The sequence below is a fragment of the Crassostrea angulata genome, chromosome 2 (assembly GCF_025612915.1).
Source record: "Crassostrea angulata isolate pt1a10 chromosome 2, ASM2561291v2, whole genome shotgun sequence".
NCBI lineage: Eukaryota > Metazoa > Mollusca > Bivalvia > Ostreida > Ostreidae > Magallana > Magallana angulata.
Genome location: NC_069112.1, coordinates 34,301,276 through 34,326,005, shown reverse-complemented (window position 1 = coordinate 34,326,005; position 24,730 = coordinate 34,301,276). Strand labels below are relative to the sequence as shown.

General features: G+C 35.8%; 3 protein-coding genes across 3 annotated transcripts; 1 reads left to right on the top strand and 2 right to left on the bottom strand.

The window, feature by feature from the left end:
* The first annotated feature begins 2,672 nt into the window (after positions 1-2,672).
* On the top strand, positions 2,673-3,884 carry LOC128174237 (uncharacterized protein F54H12.2-like). The gene has a single exon (XM_052839835.1). The coding sequence runs from the start codon at positions 2,673-2,675 to the stop codon at positions 3,882-3,884; it is 1,212 nt and encodes a 403-aa protein (XP_052695795.1).
* Positions 3,885-5,286: 1,402 nt separating this feature from the next.
* On the bottom strand, positions 5,287-7,290 carry LOC128174236 (uncharacterized). Its single transcript, XM_052839834.1, has one exon. It carries the CDS (start codon positions 7,288-7,290, stop codon positions 5,287-5,289), a length of 2,004 nt encoding a protein of 667 aa, XP_052695794.1.
* Positions 7,291-15,087: 7,797 nt separating this feature from the next.
* On the bottom strand, positions 15,088-16,331 carry LOC128174235 (uncharacterized). The gene is made up of 2 exons (XM_052839833.1): positions 16,050-16,331; positions 15,088-15,792 (listed from the first exon to the last, which is right to left on the bottom strand). The coding sequence occupies exons 1-2, from the start codon at positions 16,329-16,331 to the stop codon at positions 15,088-15,090; spliced, it is 987 nt and encodes a 328-aa protein (XP_052695793.1).
* Positions 16,332-24,730: the final 8,399 nt, after the last annotated feature.

Here is a 24,730-nt window from a genome sequence, read left to right as displayed (position 1 = left end):
TGGAATTTGATGAAAATGGGAATAGCGACACGGTGCCCCTCCTCAAAGACAATTGACATTTGTGGGATTTTTTTTAAGATGAACTGCAGAAAAAAAATGTTGTATTTTTGTCTTGTTCAATAAAAAAAATTGTTCACTTTATATATAAAGTTGGTTTTTATTTCAATAAGAGTCATTTGGAATCAACATGGCACAGAGCGAGGGGTTTTACTTGACCTTACCCAGTGATGGATCGATGAAAACATTTCCAAATAATATGATCTCCCAGTTTAAAACCTTGTTACCCCAAACTATTGACTTAACCGATGGAGAATGGGAAGTGGCTCTTACTGAAATGATGTATGGAACGGATGTTCAAAACATTTCAGATAAGGAAGCCTATTTCGACATTTTAATCACTAAAGAATATAGCGATCAATTAGGAGATCCTAATCTTTTTAAAACCAATCGTTTTCAAAAGACTAAATTAGAAAGCACATTTCTTGCTGATTGTGAAACTTTGGTGTCCTGGAAATATTCTTACTTTGGTTATAATTATAGACAAAAAGAAGAGAAAAAAGAAGTCCCGCCTACTTTAGAAATGGATATTTGGAGAATACAGTTTCAACCAGGTCCTTACGTTCATCCCAAGGCCCTAATCTCTGAAATCAACGAGGGTCTCCGAAAAACCATGCATGATCTCTGGGGAGTCTTGAGTAAAAACCCCAACGAGAAAAATAACATGCAATTAGTGTACCATGATAAATTCGATCGAATCGAATATCAATACAACGGAAATGTATTGCGTCAAAGCCACCCTTTTTGTATCCGTTTTCCCGTACCCCTAGCCTTAAAAATGGGGTTTGGGGAAAAAGCTTTCTTTTTATTAAAGGAGGAGGATATGAATAAATGCCTCTTAACCAAGGGCCTCCAATCGCTTGGGACAAAAACTTCTTTTCAAATTGACCAAGACATGACCAAATGGATCAATGTAAATTATCTTGCTCCCAATAACATTGATTTGTTCGAGAATTTGAAACAGATGTATGTGTACTGTGACATCATAGAACCTCAGATGGTAGGTTCTAATGCTTTGAAATTGTTGAGAGTCGTCCCCGTGACTTCTGGCAGTCAGGATCAAACGCAGGCAAAATGGGAACCCGTGAGAGCCGAATATTTGAAACTGAGTAAAAGGCATTTTGATACCATTGAGATTCAACTCAGAAATTCTTTGGGTGACTTGTTTCCCTTTTTAAGGGGAAAAACGGTTATAAAACTTCATTTTAGAAAAGTGTATTAATCATGGAACTCTGGACTATACTCGGTGGTGTTTTATTGGGTGTCCTCTTCCTGTTCTCCTGTTGCATAGAGTGTTTCAAAAGATAATAAACAAGCACAAAAGTATATAAATAGGTAAGATGCTTAACATTTTATTCAGTATTGTTGAACATGGCTTACCCTCAAAGACGACGACGAAGACGACGAACAGAACAGAGAGGGGGATTTTTTCCACTTTTACCTCTGGCAGCTACCCTTGCTCCTGCTCTATTAGGTGGCATAGCTTCTCAACTGGGAAAAGGAAAAATAAGAGCCAGAAGGAGAAGAAGATATAAAAACAGACCTTGATACAAGATATAAAAACCGAATTCACTAAAACTTTTACTCAGTCATCATGGCATATCATCAGGGATTATTACGTCAAAAGGGGTTTGGGGATTATCATAGAGGATTATTAAGACAAAAAGGATTTGGAATACCTATAGGAGCCCTCTTGAAAATAGGAGGGCCCTTAGTCACAGGTGCTTTGGGACCAGTTATCGGAGAAGTCCTGGGAGGCCTAGTTAGAAAAAAACAAACAGGAAGAGGAATCATTGGTGATGTCCTTAAAGGAGGTTATGAAGTCACTAAAAATTCTATTATAGACAGATTCAAAAATAAAGTACCCTTAATGGAAGGTTTGAGAACACGAACGAAAAATAGACTGAAAAGGTTTGCCATTCCTTTAGTAGATAGACAATTAATGAGAAATGTCCCAGGTATAAGAGCACCATTCGTTGGTGATTTACTAAGAAAAAAGGTATTGCCTTTGGTCAAAAATAAAGTAGCCAACCTTATTGACACCAATGTCGACAAATTCTTGGGAGGTCAGACAGGAAAAGGAAGGAGAGGAAAAAGAAGAAAACAAAGGGGTAGAGGAGTGGTGACAGACCTGATTAAAGGAGGAATGAAAGGAGGAATTAAACAATTACCACAGTTACTGAAACGAGGTACAAGGGGTCTCATTAGATCAGGGGTTAAAGAAGGGGTAAAAACAGGGTTAAAAAAGGGGGCTCAAGAGTTAGTCAAAGAAGGAACCAGACAAGCCATACAGAGTGCTGCCCGAGCCGGTTTAGATGCCCTTGGAGGAAAAAAATCTTTAAAAGAAGCCGTTCTTGATCGAGGGTTGGAAGGTTTACAGAAAACGGGAAAAACTATGGAACATAAATACCTAGCTCCTCTAGAACAAGAAACCAGAGTACTCTTAGCCAAAGGAGGTCCTCATAAAAGAAAAAGAAAAGTAAAAGTGGGCAAGGGTAAAAAAGCAAGAACCGTAGATATCTTCGACTGACACTATAAAAAGACAGTTCCTCCCCTCACCCCAGGCAGTTTGGTTTTTGTCATTCAAAAGTCACACACACCTTTCTCAAACAAAAATGATGCACAGAGAATCTTGCATGTGTGGGATGGAGAGTTTAGAACTCTTCCAAGTTCCTCCCACGAATATAGCTTTACAAGAATCGAAATGGATGGAGTATTATCCGGTTGCCAGTACCCTTAATTCCGATACGGCTCCCATTGAATTCGATATCCAGGGACAGGGAGACGAATTTATTGATTTGTCACAAACTTATTTACAAGTGGTTTGTAAATTTACTAAAGGCGATGGTAGCAATTTAACGGACGGACACATGGACGATGCTAAACTTGATGCTGCAACCCAATCCAAAAGTCAATTTGATGTCCCTGCTGGAGACAACCCCAAGGTAACAGTCACTGCCGCCAATCTGGAACTGAGCTATCCTGATGGTGCTAAAAATGAAGGTTTGAGAAAACGCCATGATATCATTGAGGACAGTAAAAAAATAACTTTAATTGATCGACTCTATCTGGATCTGTTTCAACAGGACAGATTTATTCCTAATGGAGTAGACATTCGTTTGAGATTCAATCGCGCCAAATCTGATTTCTACATGATGACAGCTGCAGGAAGTACAGGGAAAGTGTCTATTATCAGTATATTATTGTGGGTGAGAAAAGTTAAACCCACCCCCACTGTACTCAATGCCATCAATCAGCGTCTAAATACCGAAACCGCGAAATATCCTCTGAGAAGAGTCGAAGTGAAAACTTTCACCATCCCTAATGGTATCCAATCTAAAATCAGCGATCATTTGTTTCAAGGACAGATGCCTAAACGCTTAGTCATTGGATTTGTACCTAATGCCTCATTTAATGGAGATTCTACTAAAAACCCCTTTAATTTTAAAAACTATAAAGTCAAAAAATTGGAAGTGAGCATCAACGGAGACACCATATCTACAAGACCCTTTGAACCTGATTTCACCAATAACTTGTATCTTAGATCTTATCTAAGTCTGTATCAAGGACTAGGAAAATTTGGATCCGATTGGGCTCCGGACATCAATTTTGAAGAATATAAAGACGGGTACACACTGTGGTGCATAGATTTTACCAAAGATCAAGAAGCACAACTAGACAAATTTCATCTCATTGAAACTGGAAATTTAAGAATCGAAGTTCAATTTGGTGAAAATACCCCAGAAGCCCTCAACTGTTTAGTATATGCTGAATTTGATAATTTATTGGAAATCAACAAACAGAGAGAAGTGAACATAGACTATTAAAATGGATACCTATCAATTGGAAAAAGTCTTATCTCGAGATTTAGGATCCTCTTTCGGAGGTGTCTACCCCGTAGATTTAATTCCTGATTTAAAATCTAAAGAAAAAGCCATGGTGATTAATCTCGATCCTCACGATAAACCAGGATCTCATTGGGTGTGTTTGTATTTAAACGGAAATACGGTAGAATATTTCGATTCTTATGGGTTACCTCCCATTTCAAAGCCCATTAAAGAATTTATGGATAGAAATGGATACCACATGACCTATAATAAAAATCGCTATCAGGATTACAATACGAATGTGTGCGGAGAATATTGTGTGTATTTCTTACATCATCGACATAGAAGAGGACCTAATGTATTCAATCATTTATTTCCTAAAGGTTGGAAACCCAAACAAACAGACAAATATGTGAGAGAATGGTTTAATGAACACTATCGTAAACCTAAAACTCATAAGGGACAATGTTGCAAGACTTTTCAACAAAATTGTATTGGCTGGGAATTAGGGCACTGAAATTTTTTTTTTTTGCACGTTGAACGTCAGAACGTGCAAAATGACGTCATGAAATTTGTAAGGGAAATGAGCGTGAAAAAATCACGTGCGGAAAAAAAAACCTCAAGTTATAAACCGGCTTAAACCAGTTTGAATGATATATAAGTTAACCTTTTGATATTAAGTGTCACTTGCAAATGGGCAATTGTCAAAGCAAACAAAGAAAAGCAAAGAGGATGGAGAGAAAAGAACTTAACCTCATGGATATTCCTGACCAACCCTTTGGATGGAGTGGCACTTTAGAACACCCCCCAATGTGGGAAGTAAGCTACCAGAAAAGAAAAGAAAAAGAAGCAGAGGAAGAAGAAGAAGAGATCGTGACAGATAAAGAGGAAGAGGAAGAAGAAGAGAGAAAAATGGACGAAAAGGGAGCGACCGGTGAAAAAGAGGAGGATGAAGATCAAGAAATGGATGAGGACAAGCTGTCCAAAGTGATGGAGGAGTGTGAAGTCTACAACAAAATGGAAAGGAAAAGAAAAAGAGAGGAGAAAGAAGAGAAGAATGAAGAGAAAAGAAAGAACATCAGAAAAATGAAACTGAAGCTTCAATTGGCGTCCTATCGAAAACTGAAGAAAATTGTGGATAGAGACAGTGAGCTCCTGAAACTCCTGCAGATTTGTCAAGTGTTAGACAAACTAAAACAAATTTAAAAGACTATTTTAAAAGACTGTTACTATTCATTGTATATATGTTGATTGTTTGTTCCTTGTTAAAAAAAATAAATTTCATTGTTACTGTTAAAAAAATCTTTTTTTTATTTAAAAAAAAAAAAAATGGGACTCTGGTCCTGAATGACAAAAAACAAAAATAAAAATGGTTCAATATTTTATTCAAATTACAACAAAGTTAATAACCAAATGGAAGTGTCTTAAAATGATCAATCATTTGCCGCTTATCGTAGACAATTTTATAGTTCTTGGAGAGAGGACGAGTAAACAATTGGTGTTTCTTACTTCGCCGTATCTTGTGAGGGTATTTGACCGTCACGTCATCTAACTGTTTAAAGATCATTTTTTCAAGGGAATCCATGGTAACAATCTGAGAAGCTCTATAATTAAGAGTAATGCCTTTGACTTTTTGTACCGTTTGTCCAGTATTTGTTTCAAAGGCATAGTTCTTAGGTCCTCCAGACATGAATTTAACAATGTGTCCTCCATCCAGTTCATCCGTCCATCCTCCTAAACTATTCACGATAGTGGGATTAAACAGTCCCTCCACGTGTTGATAGATGATGCTGTCTGTATCGAAATATAGAACACGATCTCCTAATTTTTCTAAGGTCTCGTAGAGATGTAATCGAGCATGAGCCGTGGTAAAAGCAGCTAAGATCACGTTGCCAAAAGGACAGTCTTCAATGAAATCTTGTTTTTGCAAGTAATTAATCAAGATCATATCCGATTCAGGTTTTTCAGTATTATTCAAAAGTTCTAACCCTTTTACTTCGAGGGTAGTGTCTTGTAACATTTGATTCAGTTCTTCCTGTTCAGTCAAATATTGAATTTTAGGCAATTGCAAGCGTTGAGCAAATTTACCCCATAAACAATTTAAGAATAACTTGGCAATAGTACGCTTCACGGGATTTTTCTCGATTTCTAAAGGATTCAGTACCAATTTTTCTCGTCTAAAAATATCGTTCATGTAAGCCCTTTGTTCTTCCTCGGTCTGACAATCGGGAGGATATCCCGAAGCCTCTTGCTTGATTTTCAAGAAAGTATCAATGTAACCGCGAAATAGATTACAACTGCTCTGAGGAAAATGCCACACTTCGTAAATGTGCTGGATTTGGTATCCGCATTCCAGGGCTTTCTGAAGTTCGCTAGTCACCCAAGTTCCAATCAAGAAACGTTCAGAATCGGTGTGTTGACATCGGTAGTGGGGATCCTGTGGACGTTCTTCGGCACAGGTGCGGCATAAGGGAAACAATAATTTTCCTCCAGTGCGATAGGGTAAAACGGGATGATACAGGCCTCTTGGAGGCAAGATCCGGCACTGCACTAATCCAAAATAACTACGAACATCCTGGAAATGGTCTGTGATGATTTCTGGGTGCCCCATGGGAAAAGGTTTGTACTTGAGAACGTAAGGGTAAAGGGAGCACACATCCACATATCTCATATCTCCCTCGTTACAAAACAATCGAGTGGCATTGGTCCGCCCCCCGTACAGAGCTTGGCGTGGATTCAAAGGATCTTGGAAATTGAGAGTTTGTAAAAAGTGTTCTAAATTGGGATTGTTTTTTATTTCCTGATCAAAGTCATGTTCCCAGATTGTGACTACTTCATACCCCTGTTCTCTTAATTGATGTTCTCGTATTAAAGTCTGTTGATACAAAGCACCATAGGTACAATCGGATCGATGAGGGTGAGTTTGAGTTTCTAGTTCGGGATGACAGGTAGGACACCCGTGCCAATAACATCCGTAGAATTCGTAAACGGTATGAGTCTCTTCGTCGTATCCGTCCACGGTATAGGGTCCTATCTGCATTTCTCCCCCATTTTTAGCATGTCGAATGACTCGCCCGTCGCGACTCATCCAAGCTAGCCATCGACACCCTTTCATTGAAAATTGTCGTGAGGGATCATATCCGAGATTAGGAACAATAGCAATGCTGTCTTCGGGCATGAATCCTCTCCGGTAGGCTAAATTGGCAGTACTAGCAAAAGTAATGGCTTCTTGAAAGGGATTCACTTGAACCAGATTTTGAATGGTGTTTCTGAATTGAGCACAACAACGCTGTAAAATGTCGACATCAGAAATACAGTAATCTAAAAATTCCTTTTGAAAATCAAACAGTTTGCCTTTCTGTTGCTCGTACCACTGATAAAAGGCTTTACGCCCAGAAGCCGTCATGTCGTCGGGATTGTAGTAAGAGGCGGGGGGATAGGGTCCCACATAATGTTGATTTTGATCCGTATTGAAAAAGTGGGGGAAATATCCTTTTTTTAATTCTTGAAATCCAAAAGCCAAAGGCATTTTCGATAAAGCAAAAGGTAAGTAATTGTAAGAATCCAGAAATTTCAATCCACAGGCTTGCATGGATAAAATTTTGGTTCCGTTCATGATCACCGAGGGAGAAATGCACGCCGTATGCACCAAATAATTCAAAATAAATTGCCCGTCGTACCCTTTAAAATTATGAGCTATGACAATGGCATCCTGGTGTAAAAGTCGATTTTGGCCTTTTTGGGTAGAGTGGGGTTGACTCTGAAACAACCAATCCATAAATTCTTTTAAAGTGTCGGGTCCACGGAACACGTGTCGACGAGGTCCCAAAGCTTCACAGTGGGGGCAATGTTCGTCCACCGGTAAGTGATCGCAATGTTGACACACCCGGTGAGCCACACATAAGTTAGGGACATGAATCCCTTTCTCTTGAGTACATTCAAAATCGAAATAAATGTATAAATCCAATGAGTTCTTTCTTTTTTTATGAGGAGGTTTAATTTGAACGTAACACCGATGGTCTTTGTCGACTATTTTTTTACAAATCTTACACTCTTTCTGTCCCCCACATTTGTGATTAGCCATCAACTTTTTACTCATCCAGGTTTGACATCGAGGGCATCGATCCATTAAACTACAGACAGTAGTTTCGCATTTCGTGCTGTAGGGTTCTAAGTGTCTCTTGTAACAACTCAAGTTTTTGAAATAACCCTTACAGTGATCACAATGAATGCTACTGCCATCATCCATACAAAGAGAGTCTCCTAAACAGAAAGAGCATCGATGAGGACACTTGGTCCGGTGATCTTCGATGTGACTATACCCTAAATCGCAATAATCACAGTAGTAATTCCTACAGACCACTCCTGGCATGGAAAGGATAGTATCGTAATGTTGCTTGTCTAACAAAATATTCAAACAAGTTCCATGTCCTTTCCCTTTGTAAAGGGGTTCTAATTTCGTTCGAGAACACCCTGTTTTGAATTGAAATATTTTGAGTCTATATTGGGGAATTAATGCTTCTTGTAATTTGTTCCATTCCTGGGGTCCACAAGGCATGTCAGGGTCACAGTGGGCTTGTCTCATGAGTTCCATGGCTTGTTGTTTCTGATCAACACTTCGGAAATCACCTTTACGCATTCGGTTCCATTGTTTTTGCCATTCGTTGAGAGCCTGGGGATCTTGGGGTTTGTGACTGTATAATCGAGCCACCACAATAGCCCGAGAGAGGCACAAGTGATCCCAAGGATTAACAATTTTCAACACAGATTGTTTCCCTTTCTTAAATTTCTCTTTACTTGAATCTAAATGTTTCAAAGACTGACCTCCACTACCCTGTGGATATTTCACGTGAAACAATTCAAATTGAGCCGATCCATCGGTAATGGTAAATTCTTTTTTTGATTGCTGAACGGCTTCAATTTTGTTCAATATCTTGACTTCGTTCAAATGTTTCGATTGAGTAAACTCGTACCAAATGTCCGATTCTAAAGAAGGATGTCGTATATTCAATCTTAAATAATCGTTACGATTACATTGCATACGTTCTTTGACTTGATTGAGAACGTCTCGTAAAATACGGCGAACAAAATCATTCTGAGATTTCTGAGGGAAAGGGTGAAAGGAAACTGTATATACATTTTGTTTCACTTTAAATTTTCTTGATTGTCGTCCACGATCTAATCGGATGTTGTAATAATCAGAAACCACTTTTCTTTTCTTTTGGGTACGTTTAGATTTATTGATTCGTCGTAAACTTTCTTCCTTGAAACGTTTTCTCTTATGCTTTAATATTAGTAATTGGGTCAATAAAATTTTCTCCTTTGACTTCATCTCGCTTGGAAGTTATGAAGAAAATAAAGACAGTCATATGAATATGGCCTTTTTAACCATGGGGAAAAACCTCACGTGATCACGCGCTCACGCGGAGAACAAACAAAGTCACGAGGTACACGTCATATGAATATGGCCTTTTTAACCTTGGGGGGAAAACCCCACGTGATCACGCGCTCACGAGGAGAACAAACAAAGTCACGAGGTACACAGAACTGGTCTAAACTAGTTTTTTTCTGGAAGAAACCCAATTAGAAAATACCCCATAGAAAACTGCTGACATGGTCTAAAATGTCTATAAAAGTAAGCCCTTTTTCTTCAAAAAGACATTTCAAAAAGCCATGGCTAGTGAAACAATCACTACAATGGAAACAGAACAAACTACAATGGAAACAGAACAAACTAAAGAAATCTCCAAAGTTGTTTACTTCAAGTTACGTCTCCCTGCATCGGCAGACAACAAGAAGACATTTCCAAGATTGAATGATCTCTGCAAACAACATGGTGATGCCTATAGCTTATTTTACAACGGCTATACCCAGGCAATTGCAGGAGAAATTCCTGTTAGAAGACCCATACTATCCAGAATGCATAGCCAGTCAAAAAGAGTACGAGAAATTCCAAGTGGAAAAACGCCTAGAAGAAACTCAACAAAAATTAGCCAAAATGACTGAAGATAAAAACTCTGCCATTAAACTGCTGAAAGAATTATACGAGGGGTTAAACGATATCCTGCCTCACATCCAAAAAATGGCTGAAGAAAAAAAAATTGAATGACAAACAAACGGAATGGATCCAAGAATTGCTGAAAAATAAAGAATTAAAAAGACATTCCTGGACCATTTACGTAGAAGCTAAAAATGGCACAGAGAGTCAATTCAAAAACCTCAGAGATATCTGCATCAATTACTGCAAGAAATTCGCTCTAGTCCAAAACGGAAACACTAAAGCCATCAGCGGAGAAGTCTTCTTGAAAGAACCAATGAATGTCCTAGACATAAGCCATCTCTTAGGACCCACAGTTTACCTCAATGGAGAACCCAAAGAAGAAGAAGGAAAAGAGGAACAATGGAAAATGATCACTACATTCAGAGAGAAGGACAGTGTTCTAATTTTAACTTAACTTTTGTCACTACATTCAGAGAGAAGGACAGTGTTCTAATTTTAACTTAACTTTTGTCACTACATTCAGAGAGAAGGACAGTGTTCTAATTTTAACTTAACTTTTGTCACTACATTCAGAGAGAAGGACAGTGTTCTAATTTTAACTTAACTTTTGCGCTTATTTCTTCACTTGTTTCATGATTTTTGATGTTCTTGTTCAATAAAACTCATTTCAACCTTAAACCCGGTTTTTTTTTACCTCATTTGCATAAAAAGTGCACTCAGTTGAACCGCCCAGCTAGGCGCCTTATACTTGAAAGTCAACAAAAAAAATGTGCTCGTGGATTCTCCCACTCGTATGAACTTTATCTGACAAAATTGCACGAGAATTTCTGAACAATGTAATTTCCAGAAAGTCATTCTATGTTTTCTATTTTTTTGCGCTTATTTCTTCACTTGTTTCATGATTTTTGATGTTCTTGTTCAATAAAACTCATTTCAACCTTAAACCCGGTTTTTTTTTACCTCATTTGCATAAAAAGTGCACTCAGTTGAACCGCCCAGCTAGGCGCCTTATACTACTGAGATCAAGACTTCAGTGCACACCCCTACCCCCCGTGTGCGCTTAAAGTCCTATTGATACCTTTTTCGTATATATTCTGTCTCCTTATTCAGAGCATTTCAAACAGAGACATTCTTTCTTGAAACTAAATTTCAACCGTGTCTCTAAAATTGGACACTGCACATCATAGACATTTAATTTTCACATGGATGGTTCTGACTGCACGGACTTTAAAGTCATTACCTGTTTTATGGTCACATAGAATATCTACTGTGTGTACAGGCGCAAATATAGTGGTAAACGAAGGAAAGATTTCTAGGAGTGTAATATACTTTATGAAAATACTTTTTATTCTTCAGTTTATGTATAATTTTAGTATATAAAATATATCAATGTTTTAATCACAAAATTTTATCATTATTATATTTTAGACAAATCAGTTGGTCAAGCGGATTTAATCACTAAAACAAACTGTAAGACCACAAGTTGGTAAAAAAAAAACTCCTTAGCTCGAATCGAGATATAGAATCGTAAATGTTTTGCATTTCATAACTGTTATATTTCATCGTATATATGATGATGAACTATGTGTAATCGTTAACTTTCTTAGGTCTATATTGTTTTTTGATTCTTTGAATATTAGAACTATAATATAAATCACAATCATAGTTGTATCGATAAATAAGATAAGATATTAGAGAACATTAACAACAAAATTATACATCTTTTTCCGAGAGGTCAAACGTTTAAAAATGACGATCGTTATTGTCAATATTACACGTATGATGTGGTTAAAGTTTTTACTTTGTATGGAATAAAATGTAAAAATTAAGATAGTGTTCACCTGTCCGAGAAAGGGAAGATTTTAAAACATACAAATAATTTAAAGCTACATAGTCCGATTTTTTTGGGCTGAGAGTATCAAATATTTTTCCATACAGACCAAATCTGTTAGAAATATGCCTATTTACACAAGCAAAATCCGCCTCCTTTCAAGGTTTGAATAATTTAAAGTACATAAAAAATTTCTGTATGAGAACACAAAAAACAAAACAAACAAACCAACTCCATCTTGGGAATGTTTAAACCGGAAACCGTTTGGTTTCGTTCCCGAATGATTGGGTTTATTCAACCCGCATGTGATGTATCGATTGTATACAAAACACTTCTCCAAATATTAGTGAATAAAATGTACCGACGGTTATTTTTTATTTGAATTTTTTTCAAAGTCGTAATACAACCATACCCGCCTTCAATCTCTCACCCGCCTTGACCTTAGCAGCGAATTTTATTATGAGACGAAAGAAATCAATACAATTTATGTCGTTTGTTTTTGTAAATAAATTGTGTTCATCGCATTTTCATTAAAATATGGCTTAATTGACCTGGAAAACTTCTGCAATGTCTATTAAGATACACACACATAGCACAGCCATTGTATAAAAGCGAACACAAAATTTTAAATGAATCGGGCATAGCAGTTTTAAAAAATTTCACGATAAGCCTATTCTATTTACGAAATCATTAATACAGTCATTTAGGGTATTGTGAATAACACTTTTTGTTGAACTTGATTGTAAAATATGTGTAAAAACGTTCGTTGTTTTGGTCCAACAGAAAGATCATACTCGTTTACGTGCGGACCTAGAAGGGGGTGCATAGACTATTCCTTCCACCTCTTGGAAAATTCAAATTAATAAGATTACATAGCAAAATTCCCGAAATAGGCCTATAACCCCACATATCCATCCTTGGAAAACAAAATTACCCCTTGGACACCCCCTGGAAATGTTTTCTGAATCCGCGCATGCGGTAACAAACATACATTCAATTTTCTCGCTTAATAAAGCAATAACATACAATGTAATGAGAAATGAATATTGAACAGCGTTTTCATTACACAAATTCCCTTTACTGAGGTAAGCGAAAAGATTTTAATCACAAAATAATTTATTAATGTATGTCATTTCTTCTTTAAACTCTCTACATATAAATCACTGGCGTCGGAAAGGGGGGGGGGGGGGGGGCTAGACTAATCCTCAGAAATATTGACAATCAAAAGAATCCCAAAATCATGAAAATCCTAATCCATGGGGGGAGTTGGGAATACGTATACTTCCAACAAGAAAGAATTAATTCTTACCTTCCAAACCAAATCATTGGGGGATCATGATATTCCTAATCCGGGGGGGGGGGGGGGGGGGGGAGGGAGGGTATGCTTATGACTCCAACTGATCAATGTTTTAATCATTTCATGGTAAATTTAGGAACAATTATGTTTCCTGCGAGAAAAAGAGGGGGGGGGGGGCGGAACCCTCTATGATGCTATGTGCCTAATGGTTTGGTCAAACTTTGCAAAAAAAGTGGGGTGGGGGCTAAGCCCCCCTTACCCCCCCCCCCCCCCCCCCCCCCGATTCCGACGCCTATGTAAATAACATTGCAGGTGGTGACTGTTGGAGAGTTTCATTTGTTCATGTTTTGTACATTGCAGAGCGATACATCAAACTTTCTAAAACACGGAACGCGGGGTGATTCGAAATACCCCAAATGACTGTACGAGCATAAAGGACTAAATCCATGTTTAGCCAAAATCGGCCTAACGTCAAAAGCAATTAAAATTGTATTAAAAATATTCTAAAACATTTTTTCATTCGTGATGTAACTTTTTTTTTGTGTTTAAGGATTCAGAAATTATATTTCTGATGTTTATTTGAAGACACTATAATAGCGAAAAACGCGTGCTTTTTATAGCGTCAAGCATGACGTTACGTCTTTAAAAGAGCCTTCAAGTAAATTACATATTAACTATATTGTTATCTATGAAATTGAATGTATTTGTCATTAAATTGAAGTTAAAGATAAGTTCATTATCAGAATTTAATCGAGAAAGAAACGGAATTGAATTTTTTTTTACCCGAATGGCACACCTTAGTTTCCGTAAAGTCGGCCATTGTGACACGATTTCGCACGGTGACAAACAGGATTGTACAGCGACAAATGCAAAGGATTTCATCGACGCATTTGTAAAGTAAGTGTTATAAAACATCTCGATATTCTCTCTGTAACGTAAGGAAATATAAAATAAGAAATATTTGAATTGTTTTTATAAAAAGAGTTAGATCAACGATCGAGTCACATGTAATGTACAACACGCTGCATAGCCGCATGGTATGGTGTGTTGGCAGCGTTTCCATTTCATTGCGGGAAAAAGTTCACTTCACTATAGATTGGTTTATTATTGTTTAATTGCTATTTAAAGTATTATTTATTAACACATATCATGCATTTTTTCATCAGCTGATCTGAGACACTCACACATTTACCCAATTCCAAGAATGTACAAGGATATACATTAAATCCAACTTGAATGCAAAACAAAGAAGAGCTACATGTATTAAAAAAAACAACGACAGCAATAACTATACTCTATTTGTAACATATTTTAAGCTCTAGTGACTACATAGCATATATGTAACTACCATTTTCAACCCAAACAATGACTCATATATTTCAAAAATATATAAAAGAATAATTACATGTAACATATTTAACACAGAAATTAAAATAGCAAATAATGGGTAACAAATATGGTAATCATAAAGTAAATGATTCTTTGTTATGGCACATTGTCAATTAGTTTAAAAATGAGATGACAAAATGATTCAATATTAAACGAACATGATAACAGAACACATCATGCAAAATGCACTGACATTAGTCTATACAGAGGAGATACCCCTATCTAGTGCAAACAATGTTTCCAAGTTATACAAACATATATATATACCAGTAATCAGGGTACAATTTATCTGCAGTGAAGATTTTGTAATTGACAAGAAAGTTGCATAATAAAAACTAGGTAGTGTGCTTCCATCATGATTTAGATAGATTGTATATACTTATCGACAACAATAAACATCTTATTTAAATTAATACACAAAAATATCTTTTGACACTGTATTAGAATTTTCTACTAGTATATATGTAAAAAAAAATTATGATATAATTCTCGATTAAGTCATAATATGTTACAATTGACAAATTGTTGATTACAAAACATTTGTGTGATAATAATGCAACCAGATCTGTATTGTGTTTAAATGAATCAGATAAATGAATATTTCATATTATAAATCAAAAATGTTCATATTTTCAGGATACCAACAGAGTCTGATTAATCACTAGAAGAAGAAAAATGAACTCAGTTACTCCTCTACCTCACTGTCATCACTGTCCTCAGATTCGTCAATGACAGCTGCATCAGTGACAAACTCGGACCAGTCTTGAATAGACGAAATAGCCTCCCTGTTGTGTCTCCCAACAGCGAGAAACCAGATAACGGCGGCGACATGGGAACATACTCCCACAACACGGGCACCCGCTCGACATCTGCAATACCATGCAGTGATATCAGACTCGGAAAACTGGATCCAGAGCAGATACTGTCGGGAAGAAACATGACGACTCTGTAGCTTGACCCTGATAAGCCCATGGAACTCACTGTGTACCAAGATATCCACATCCCCCTCCAAATACTCCTGAATATAACTTGGACACAACTTCAGTTGATAAACTCCACAGGTCAGATTTCGTATGTCATCTTCGCTGATGTTGGGGAATTCCAAAGAATCAGCAGCCACTTCCCACTTTACAGACTTCTTATCCAGACAGTTTTCTTCAACAAATGTCTTTAAAGAGTTAACTTTTGTTGACAAATACCTCATTTTGCATGCAAGGGCCATGTCTTCATCTTCACTTCCTGTCGACAGAGGCTTGCAGTAACGGTTGGAGAGGGCACACACGATGCGCACATAGTCACCGATAAATGGCACTTGATTGGTTGGAAGAACATGAGCAAGGTACTTCCATCGCTTTATCCTTGCATTGGCTGCCTCAACAACCCAACGAATCTGAAAAGTTAAGAACAAGCACCACTCATAAAAAAGGTAAAAGTGCCTTATTTAAAATTAACAGTTGGTATATTTCTTTACTAAAAGAAAAAAAATTTAAATGATGAAAATCATAAAATCAATGATTTGGAACAGCATTTGTTTATATTTCAGATGAAGACAGATGTAGAATAATTGTATAATGTAATTGTATTGAAGTTTTTCTGACATCATGTTTATGTTGTAGGTCTGGTAATCAAAATATGAAAACAACTAACCTTGGTGACCAGACGAGAGGCATTGGCATCTAAGGTTGTCATCTGCTTCTGCCCTCTGCTCATCAGGCGAGGCATTTCGGCCCTTATTCCCAGCTCCTCGAGCATATCGACTGAATCTCGGAAGCCTCTGTCTACAACAAAAACATCATCTTCATGGAACCAGCCCTTCAGATCTTCTACATTGGTATGAAGCATATGGTTGAGGATAGTGGCATCATTATTCCTAGCTAGGTAGGGTCCAAGAACTGTTAGAAAGTATCCGTCTGTGGATGTGACAACCATGGGTTTAGCAAGGGGCCTGCCTTTATGTAAACTATATGATTTCCGTTGAAACTGGAAGTTGTTACTTTTCTGAATATATATATAAGTTCCATCCAAAACAGCAATAGCTTTCTTATTTGTAAAATCACCAAAAAGTTCCTGTGCCAGAGGTCTTGTATGATTTTCTATAATTTCTTCTCTTGTTGTATGTTGTAGTCCAAGATGATGTGGTACAAATGACTTCATGAGTGCTGTACGGACTGATTTTACTGCTCTACAGAGGGAAGACTTTGAAATTCCAAAAATCGTGGCCAGAAGTTGATTTGACATTCCTGATCTCAGTTTTAGAAGAAAGATTCCAAGTGACATCCTTGTGCCTCGGTTTTGTGTGTTTCGAATATCACTGGAAATAAAGGAATGGAGGTCTTCAAAGTTTTCTTTAGAGATACCAGTCAGTGCCATATAATCACTGTTGCTCATGGTAGACAGTTCAAAAGAAAATCTGCTTGTTGAGGTCTGGAGGGCATAATTTCGTATTTTTTGGATCAGTTCCAGCACTGTTGACTTGTTTACAAATGAAGACTCGAATGTCTGTATTTTGGTCAAAACACCAGGTCTAAACTCTCCTTCATCAATGTGGGATGGACAACATCTGCTTCCAGGTGGGATGATGATTTCATGGTGAAGAAAGGCTGAAAATCTAGCTGCTGAAGACACGACAACAAGTTTAGGACCCGGTCGCTTGCAGATTAAGCAGTAAGCATGTGAAGAAGGTGTTCTCTGGAGAGGCAAAGATATAGATGGTGGACTGCACATTCCTGGTTGTAGAGGCTGACACACAGGAAGGGAACTAGACTTCTGCTGGCATGTTTTCTGGTTTCCATGGTAGCGATGTCTGCACTTGTTGCACAAAATGTCATTTGAGTTTGCCTCAACAAGAAAGTTCTTTCTGAGGAAGCGACGGATTGCTGTTGACTCACATTTTTTTCTGTCATTTGGCCTTGTTCTTTTTTTGCAAAGGATGCATGGGAAAATCTTTTTACTCTCTGTTTTCATTTGATCTTCATTCATTTTTATGTTCTGAAAATACAAAACAAAAATGTAGTGATACACAACTTTAATGTTCACTAAAAAATAAAGATATCATTTTATATGTATTGTGAATATTTATGTTTACAACTACTAAGCAAATACTTGCAATGTATCAAGTATAAATTAACTTTATAGAAAAACTCAAATTGACAAACTGTAGAATTACAGTGCCCCCCCCCCCCCCAATGTATTTAATGGAACTGTCAGTCTAATATTTTTTGGAGCTGCAGATCTTCAGTTGTGTTACAAGTGTTGTTTTTGACATGTGATCAATATATTATCATTTACACATATTTTTCTAGATTAACTTTAATTAATTGCTATAATATGATGATAAACTATAATTGCCAAATTATGATGAAAATGGTTTTTTTAGGGGGGGGGGGTTATAGAAAAAAAGTGTATATTGAAAAAAGGTGTACTCAATAATTTTTCTATCCAATATTTAAAGAAAAAAATAAAGCGCGCCGAGCGGTGATCGATCCCGGATCGTCGGATTTGCAGTCGAGAACGCTACCTTTACACCATTCAGACTACGGTAAATGTGGGAATGATATGCTGTACAGTACACTAAAAAAACTTTAAAACAAAACACTTGGCCGTTTTTCCTTCTATTAAGAAAATAATTATGGTTTATACAGGTTGATTCATTTACTAAATATATATTTTCCATTAGCCTATATTGCGTCCTTCATTTTTTATTTCTAAATATAGACGACTAACGTTCACTCTTTGCCTACATGATATCTGCTATACTGGCTCGCCAGTATGCATTTTAGTATCGGCTATCGAATATTGATTGTTTTTAGACCAAATCTTCAGATTAATAATCATTCTTGTATGTTTTTAATTACATGCATATATAAAAACAGTCTTTAAGGCTGAGTAACGTATACACGGATTGAACAATCTTCTCATCTGTCAAATAGTATCATGCAGACGAACGTTGCGAACAATATTATTTATTCAAGAAAAAATGAACAGAAATCTACGTATTCAATCAAATTCTTATACATACCTTCAGAGTTCTTCTTTCTTCATTTTCTATAGGTTTTGTTGATCTTTCGTTCGTGTATTTTCAAGATTAATCACGCAAAGTAATAGTCGCTGTTTGTTTACGTATGCAAATAAGCATGTATGGAATGTCGTGCATGCGCAAAATTTGGTGTTAAAATTGAACACATATACGTTTCATTAACAACACACTGTACCTTTTTATTTTTCAGATTAGATGACAATTACTTAATGTGTTTGATTCTTGTGGTTTTTATATTTTTAAAACAAAAAGGTGTGAAAAAACGTGCAATACTGTCAAAAAATAAGTAAATCCGGATTGCTCCTCTTCTTGTTTACATTTTAATTTTCATCAACAGCACACCCTCTGATCCAAAAACTTTCACTTTGAATATCTTTTTTTATTGATACAATTTCATAATTTAAAAACAGTTTTTAGATCAGAGGGTGTGCTGTTGTTGAAAAACACCACCAAAGAACGAAAATGCTGTGATTTTACCCCAAAACCGATCCGGAACCGGTTTTGTCATTTACATATTTTTGCAAGCAGACGTTTTGGCGGGGAAATTCTGGCATGTCAAAATAGTATCAGGTCTAGACTAACACATAACACCAATTTTATTTCATTTTGACCTAGTTTAATTTTTGACATATCACAGGGCCATTTATAGCTAAACATGGATTTTGTCCTTTGGATGGGCGTTTATGCTTGCGCGATTTCATAGAAATGATTATTTAAACGAACAAGGAATTGCTTACCAATCTCGCACAGTCATTCGTTGTCTGTCTGTCTGTCTGTCTGCATATCTAACACACATTAAAAATCAATTCCTTTTTGCGAATTTCTTAAACTGCATCACGATAAACCTTTACAGCTGCAGCTAGCAATACCCGCCTTCTGACCACTAACATAATTGCATTATACTAATTAATTAGTTTTTGAAAATTATCCGCTATTAATGACAATGATTGTTACAAAAATGTTGTATTAATGATGCATACAGGCTCTAAAACAATGTAAGTTGGTTATATAAAATCGCTTTAAAACATTTAGTGTTTTGCTTAATTACACATTATAGTTTACTGTTGATATAATATGGTTCGTACATGGTCAGTAAATCCCATACGGTGCGAGACCGAATGAAGATGTTTTAAAAATAAATGTCCACATTATTCGGGGGAAAAACTTAGTTATTGCTATTTAGACCATATACTTTCGTGATAACTATTTGATAATCCCGCCCCATTAACTGAAGTTTTCTAGTTCCATTTTTCACAATTTGAGGGAAACTCTGGTGTGAAAAACATGATTAAGTTTGCATTGCATGTCATAAGGTTAGCAAAATAGAAATCCGAAAATTTATGAATTATTTTATGTAAACCTTCTCTCTCTCTCTCTCTCTCTCTCTCTCTCTCTCTCTCTCTCTCTCTCTCTCTCTCTCTCTCTCTCTCTCAGGATTAAGATAGATTTTTTTTCAATCGTGAAATTTATGTCTCATATATATGCAAACAAAGAAATAAGAGATATATGCGTTAGATCTTATAGAATTAATTACAATTTCAATGATAAAAAATTCACATGTATGCGTGGATTATAATAAAGGATTGACAGGATAAGAAAGAGATTATTTTAAAAACTGCACGTATTTGTTAAAGCTTGAGAACATGCATCATTAATGAGGTAATTCATATTTTTTGAAAGACGTGGTTTTCTTTACATTTCTTTTTCATTTGGCGACGCTAAAAAAAGAAAGAAAAAAAAAGAATGGCGTAACCTCTTATTTGAAATGACAGAGAAAAAGATAAAAAGCCACTGTTTTCGATAATAACATTAGAAATTATCAACACAAAACTGCATCCCGCAACGCTAAAAAGATGGTACGGCGCGTTGTGTCAGATTGTTACGTCAAAACATGAATTTGATAACGTCATGCTTGGCACTGAAGCGTAATAACGTCTTTTTTGACGTGGCAGCGAAAGGGTTAATCAAATGTTAACAATTTGCAACGGTTAAATTTAAGAATGTGTCAAAAAATAACGTATTAAACCTTGTTCATTTTATGCACCATTAATTGTGTGAAATCAGCTAAAACTTTTTCACGGGTGCACTAAAATATCGATATTTCTGACATGCGGGCCCATTCAATCAGTTACGGTGGTCAGCCATTTTTAGAGATGTCAAGATGAAACATATCACATGTAATACATTTTTGATTAAGGTAATTAACACATTTTTTTCAATCCGCAATAGCCCTTATGCACTATTCTTGATGATAATGTCAAATCGCTCATGCCGTAACTTTTGCTTTATACAGGGTTATAGATATATCCGGTATATCGCTATTTAGAATATGATACATTTCTAAAAATGTAATAGATAAATAATATAATAAGTAATATATTAATTAATGATATAAAATATTTGAAATAAGTAAGGACATAAATCAAACGGCACCCATACATTCTGAAAAGGCCATTGTGATTGTTGTTACATGGACCCATATTTTATTCTGGCGATCATTTCATTTCGATGAAATTAAATACTATTAAATTGTATGCACCATTTTTACTTATTATAACTTAGACTAGATACAAACGGAGTTTTAACTAAATTGTTAATGTGTCTTCATTCCCTGCCATATCATAGAGCATGTGGGTGACGGAGTTAGGTTCATAAGATATAATAAGCACGCGTGATGAACGTCGTATTCAGAGGGCTTATTTGAATAAAAATAAAAATATTTTTGTTAATAATTTTATAAATTATATTGTTGCAGATTATATTTAGTGATTGCAAATGATAAAAACCACAAAAAATAATTTACAGAGAAACGCGGGAGGATTTCTGCTTATGGTGACGAAGTTTGAGTACTCGGGGATACTTACGTACGTACAATGTTAACTTTGCCAATTTAATTTGTTTTCTGTTTGTTAGCAATGTTCACGTATCTCATATTCTACTGCAATTGAATAATACCGTGGTACATAGAAATAATGCTTTTTAAAAATGCAGACTCTACTGGTAAATTCTATTGGCAAAATACTGAAAGAACTCAAGATTCCATGTGCAGATTCAACTGACGTCGCAAACGTCAAACTATGACGTCATTGATTATGCACGATGTAAGCATGAAGACACAGTATAAAATTACTAGATAAAACATGTTAGAGTTCAGTTTATATGCATTTTTTCCTCAAATATTTAATTAAAATGATGATTTTGCAAATAATCACAAATAATTCTTTATCATTATTAATTAAATTCTGCTATTTCAATAAAAAGGAAGCAAATAATTACCCTCAAATAGAGTGGTCTGTTTTATTTTCTGGTACTAACATTTTAAAACTTTGTAAAATACACATTGGCCACACTTGAGTACCTCTACGAAATTTTGCAGGCAGAAGCATTTCTGCAATATCTCTCAGTTTTAAAAGTTTCAAAGAGGTACTCAAGTGTGGCCACATTCAAATTTGGGAAATACTGCAGTAAAATCTACAATTTTCAGCTATTTTTAACGATCATAGTATGTTTGATGATGCGCATGTGCTAAACGGTGGGGCCGAAGTGAAAAAATGTCATATGCATAGAGGCAGAATATTGTGCCCTACATTATAAGTAATTACAATTTGTATTGTTTCAAACTTGAGTTTTGTGAAAATTTTAAGGCACATTTTGATGCTTCGTTGCTATAGCTCTTTGCAGACATTATTTTTCATCAATTTTTTTTTCAGGACGAAACAACGTGGTTGCAGCAATTTTGTCAGACAACAACGACAACTTCGAAAGATGGTTGACTCTGAAATTGGGGTCCAAACTCCAACCTTCGCATCCAGACATATTTTGTTGAAGACAGCTGCGAAATAGAAATAGAAAATATTCAGAAAGACACACACACCTAATACAAGGCAACTGCGCGGAACTTCGGGAATATTGAAACTCTTTAGAATACTTCATTGCTTATATACGCGACAAATCGGGAAACGTTGTTTAATTATCATCCCGAGATTCAAATGCTACAGCAAATGAGAATGTTTAAGTGTAGTACAGGTACCTAGACACTTACTATACAAGTGATCATACAGACATTAACTGTGCCATTTTGAATTTTCCTACAATAGAATCCGATGACGTCATTTTAGTAACATTTGCGTTTGTGTTGTGCATCTTGGAGGGATATGATTAACTGGTGACGTCATAGCTGCGCGGCATATTTGGTACTATGACCTTTATAATCAATGAAATTTAAAATGGGAATTAATTTTGATAAAAGAAAATCATAATTTCGAATGGTTTATGCGCTCATTGTGCATATTTAAGATTATTATCTATATCACCTTTTTTTACCTATCAACTTTCCCTAATTGCCCGTTATCCGTGCTTGAAAAGCAAAGAATAGAAGAAGAAAGGTGATATTTTATTCAAAGCACGAGGACGTGTTAAATACGCGGAGCGGTGAAAAACTATAACCGTGCAAAATTCACTGTTAAATTATTACTTCATTTTGGACTTCACAATTTGAATTCAACATCCTCTATGTAATATTTTCTTGCAATATATATAATCAAAGTTACATGTGTTTATTCAATTAGTGATTGACACTTTTCGGACTCTATGTTATTGATTTCAAAGAAACTGAGTATCATGGACTGCTAAGCTGTTAAAACAACATTGTGCAATTATATGTTTTTCATTCCTAGGACATCAGCGACTCGTTGACTTTATTTAGTTAGTTTATATCTGTCAATCTTTCATTCAGCTTAATTATATTATCACCTGTCAATTTTTACTTATTTTTCAAATTCCTATAATAACATAGTTGTGTACAATTGTCGTTCGGCAGTCCGGAATACGGCGGCCTGCTTTTCACGTCCGACTCACCCAGAGTCTTGAGTCTGGAGGCCACTACTGGCCATATCCCACTTGTTTATAACATGTCTGTATGTCAAATTGTTATAATGTTGCGATCGTTGATTATCGTATAATAAATTTGAAATCCTGCATCAATTGCCTTTATATCGCTGGAACTGTATGTATATACCTTCACTATAAGTCTACGACTGGTACTCAAATTTTGATTGATCCTTAGAAATTTTAAAATAAAAATAGAACAATAAAATTATACCGAAATCTTTTTCATTAGTGTTAAAGCAAACACACAGTATAAATGTCACAAAGAGTGCATGTACATGCATTTTAATCTAAACTTTAAATGACCAGTTTTGGTGGCCCTTTTTTTCCCGAATCATTGTTTATGTTACAAAGTCGTTTGCTCCATTATTCTGTTTTCGACTACTTGGATATTAGTCATTAACTATAGGGATTTTTTTATGCTTAAATCATAAAACTTATTTTTTAAGATATGAACTTACATGTAGCTTGTCAAACGAATAACTCCTTAAACGTAAATGTAAACGGTTAAATTATAACAATATATTCATGGGAGGTTATTTTTACCCTTATACCTTGCTCTTGCATTTTAAAACGAGTGAAATGTGTAATATGTTTTTTTTATTGTTGAATATTTTGTATCTTATCACTTGTTGTTTCAAATAATAAAGTACACAATTATCTACTTTCTTCCGTTCATTCTTACCTATTTGGAAATAAAGACCATTTTTGACAAGTTCATAACGAGGTTATTAAATTTTGTTGTGTTGGTAAAATATTCCAATTTCATATCAGAAGCACATGTTCAACAATGTGATTTCAAAGTTCATACAAATGCGTTCAGGTGAACTGATAAGTCTCAATTCAGAAGTGTGTCGACGAGATTTTTCTTTTTTTAAATTTTAAATATTGAGTATCTAACCTCATGGTTTAGTGCAACTGATAGAAATTGATAATTCATTTACAGGGTCACCTGTAAGTCATATCTAAATTTTGTACAGCATTCCCACCCTCCATATCCAGAATATTAATTAGGACAGCGTCCGTAAACGCATATCCTGGTTTTTTTTTTTACACTTTTGAATATTGTTAAATAAGACATGAAGTCCCCAGTCGAGAAAATGTTATTTGCGTTGTTTAGAAGAAGAGGCAATAAATTTGAAATTTTCTAAGCACAGCTTTTATAAATCTTTTGCATATACCTGAAACTTTCAGTGACCATTTTTTTTTTACCTAAGACTGATTTTATTGTATCAAGTGAAAAGAAAATATTTATCAGCATTGTCAGCAAGTTTACCTAAAAGTGTCCATTCTTAAAACAGAGAAGGTAATGTGGCAAGTCGATATTAGCCTCAAACTGTCAATTCTTCGAGAAAAAGAACCAGATTCGGCTCTTCCAGCCTCAATCAGTATTTTTGTCGTACAG

Bases quoted from the DNA above. Each gene is read 5' to 3' on its own strand.
- LOC128174237 (XM_052839835.1), top strand. From the start codon at position 2,673: ATGATGCACAGAGAATCTTGCATGTGTGGGATGGAGAGTTTAGAACTC.
- LOC128174236 (XM_052839834.1), bottom strand. From the start codon at position 7,290: ATGACGGCTTCTGGGCGTAAAGCCTTTTATCAGTGGTACGAGCAACAG.
- LOC128174235 (XM_052839833.1), bottom strand. From the start codon at position 16,331: ATGGTTGTCACATCCACAGACGGATACTTTCTAACAGTTCTTGGACCC. The intron at 15,793-16,049 runs GTTAGTTGTTTT...TTAACTTTTCAG, and splicing joins CCTCTCGTCTGGTCACCAAG to ATTCGTTGGGTTGTTGAGGC.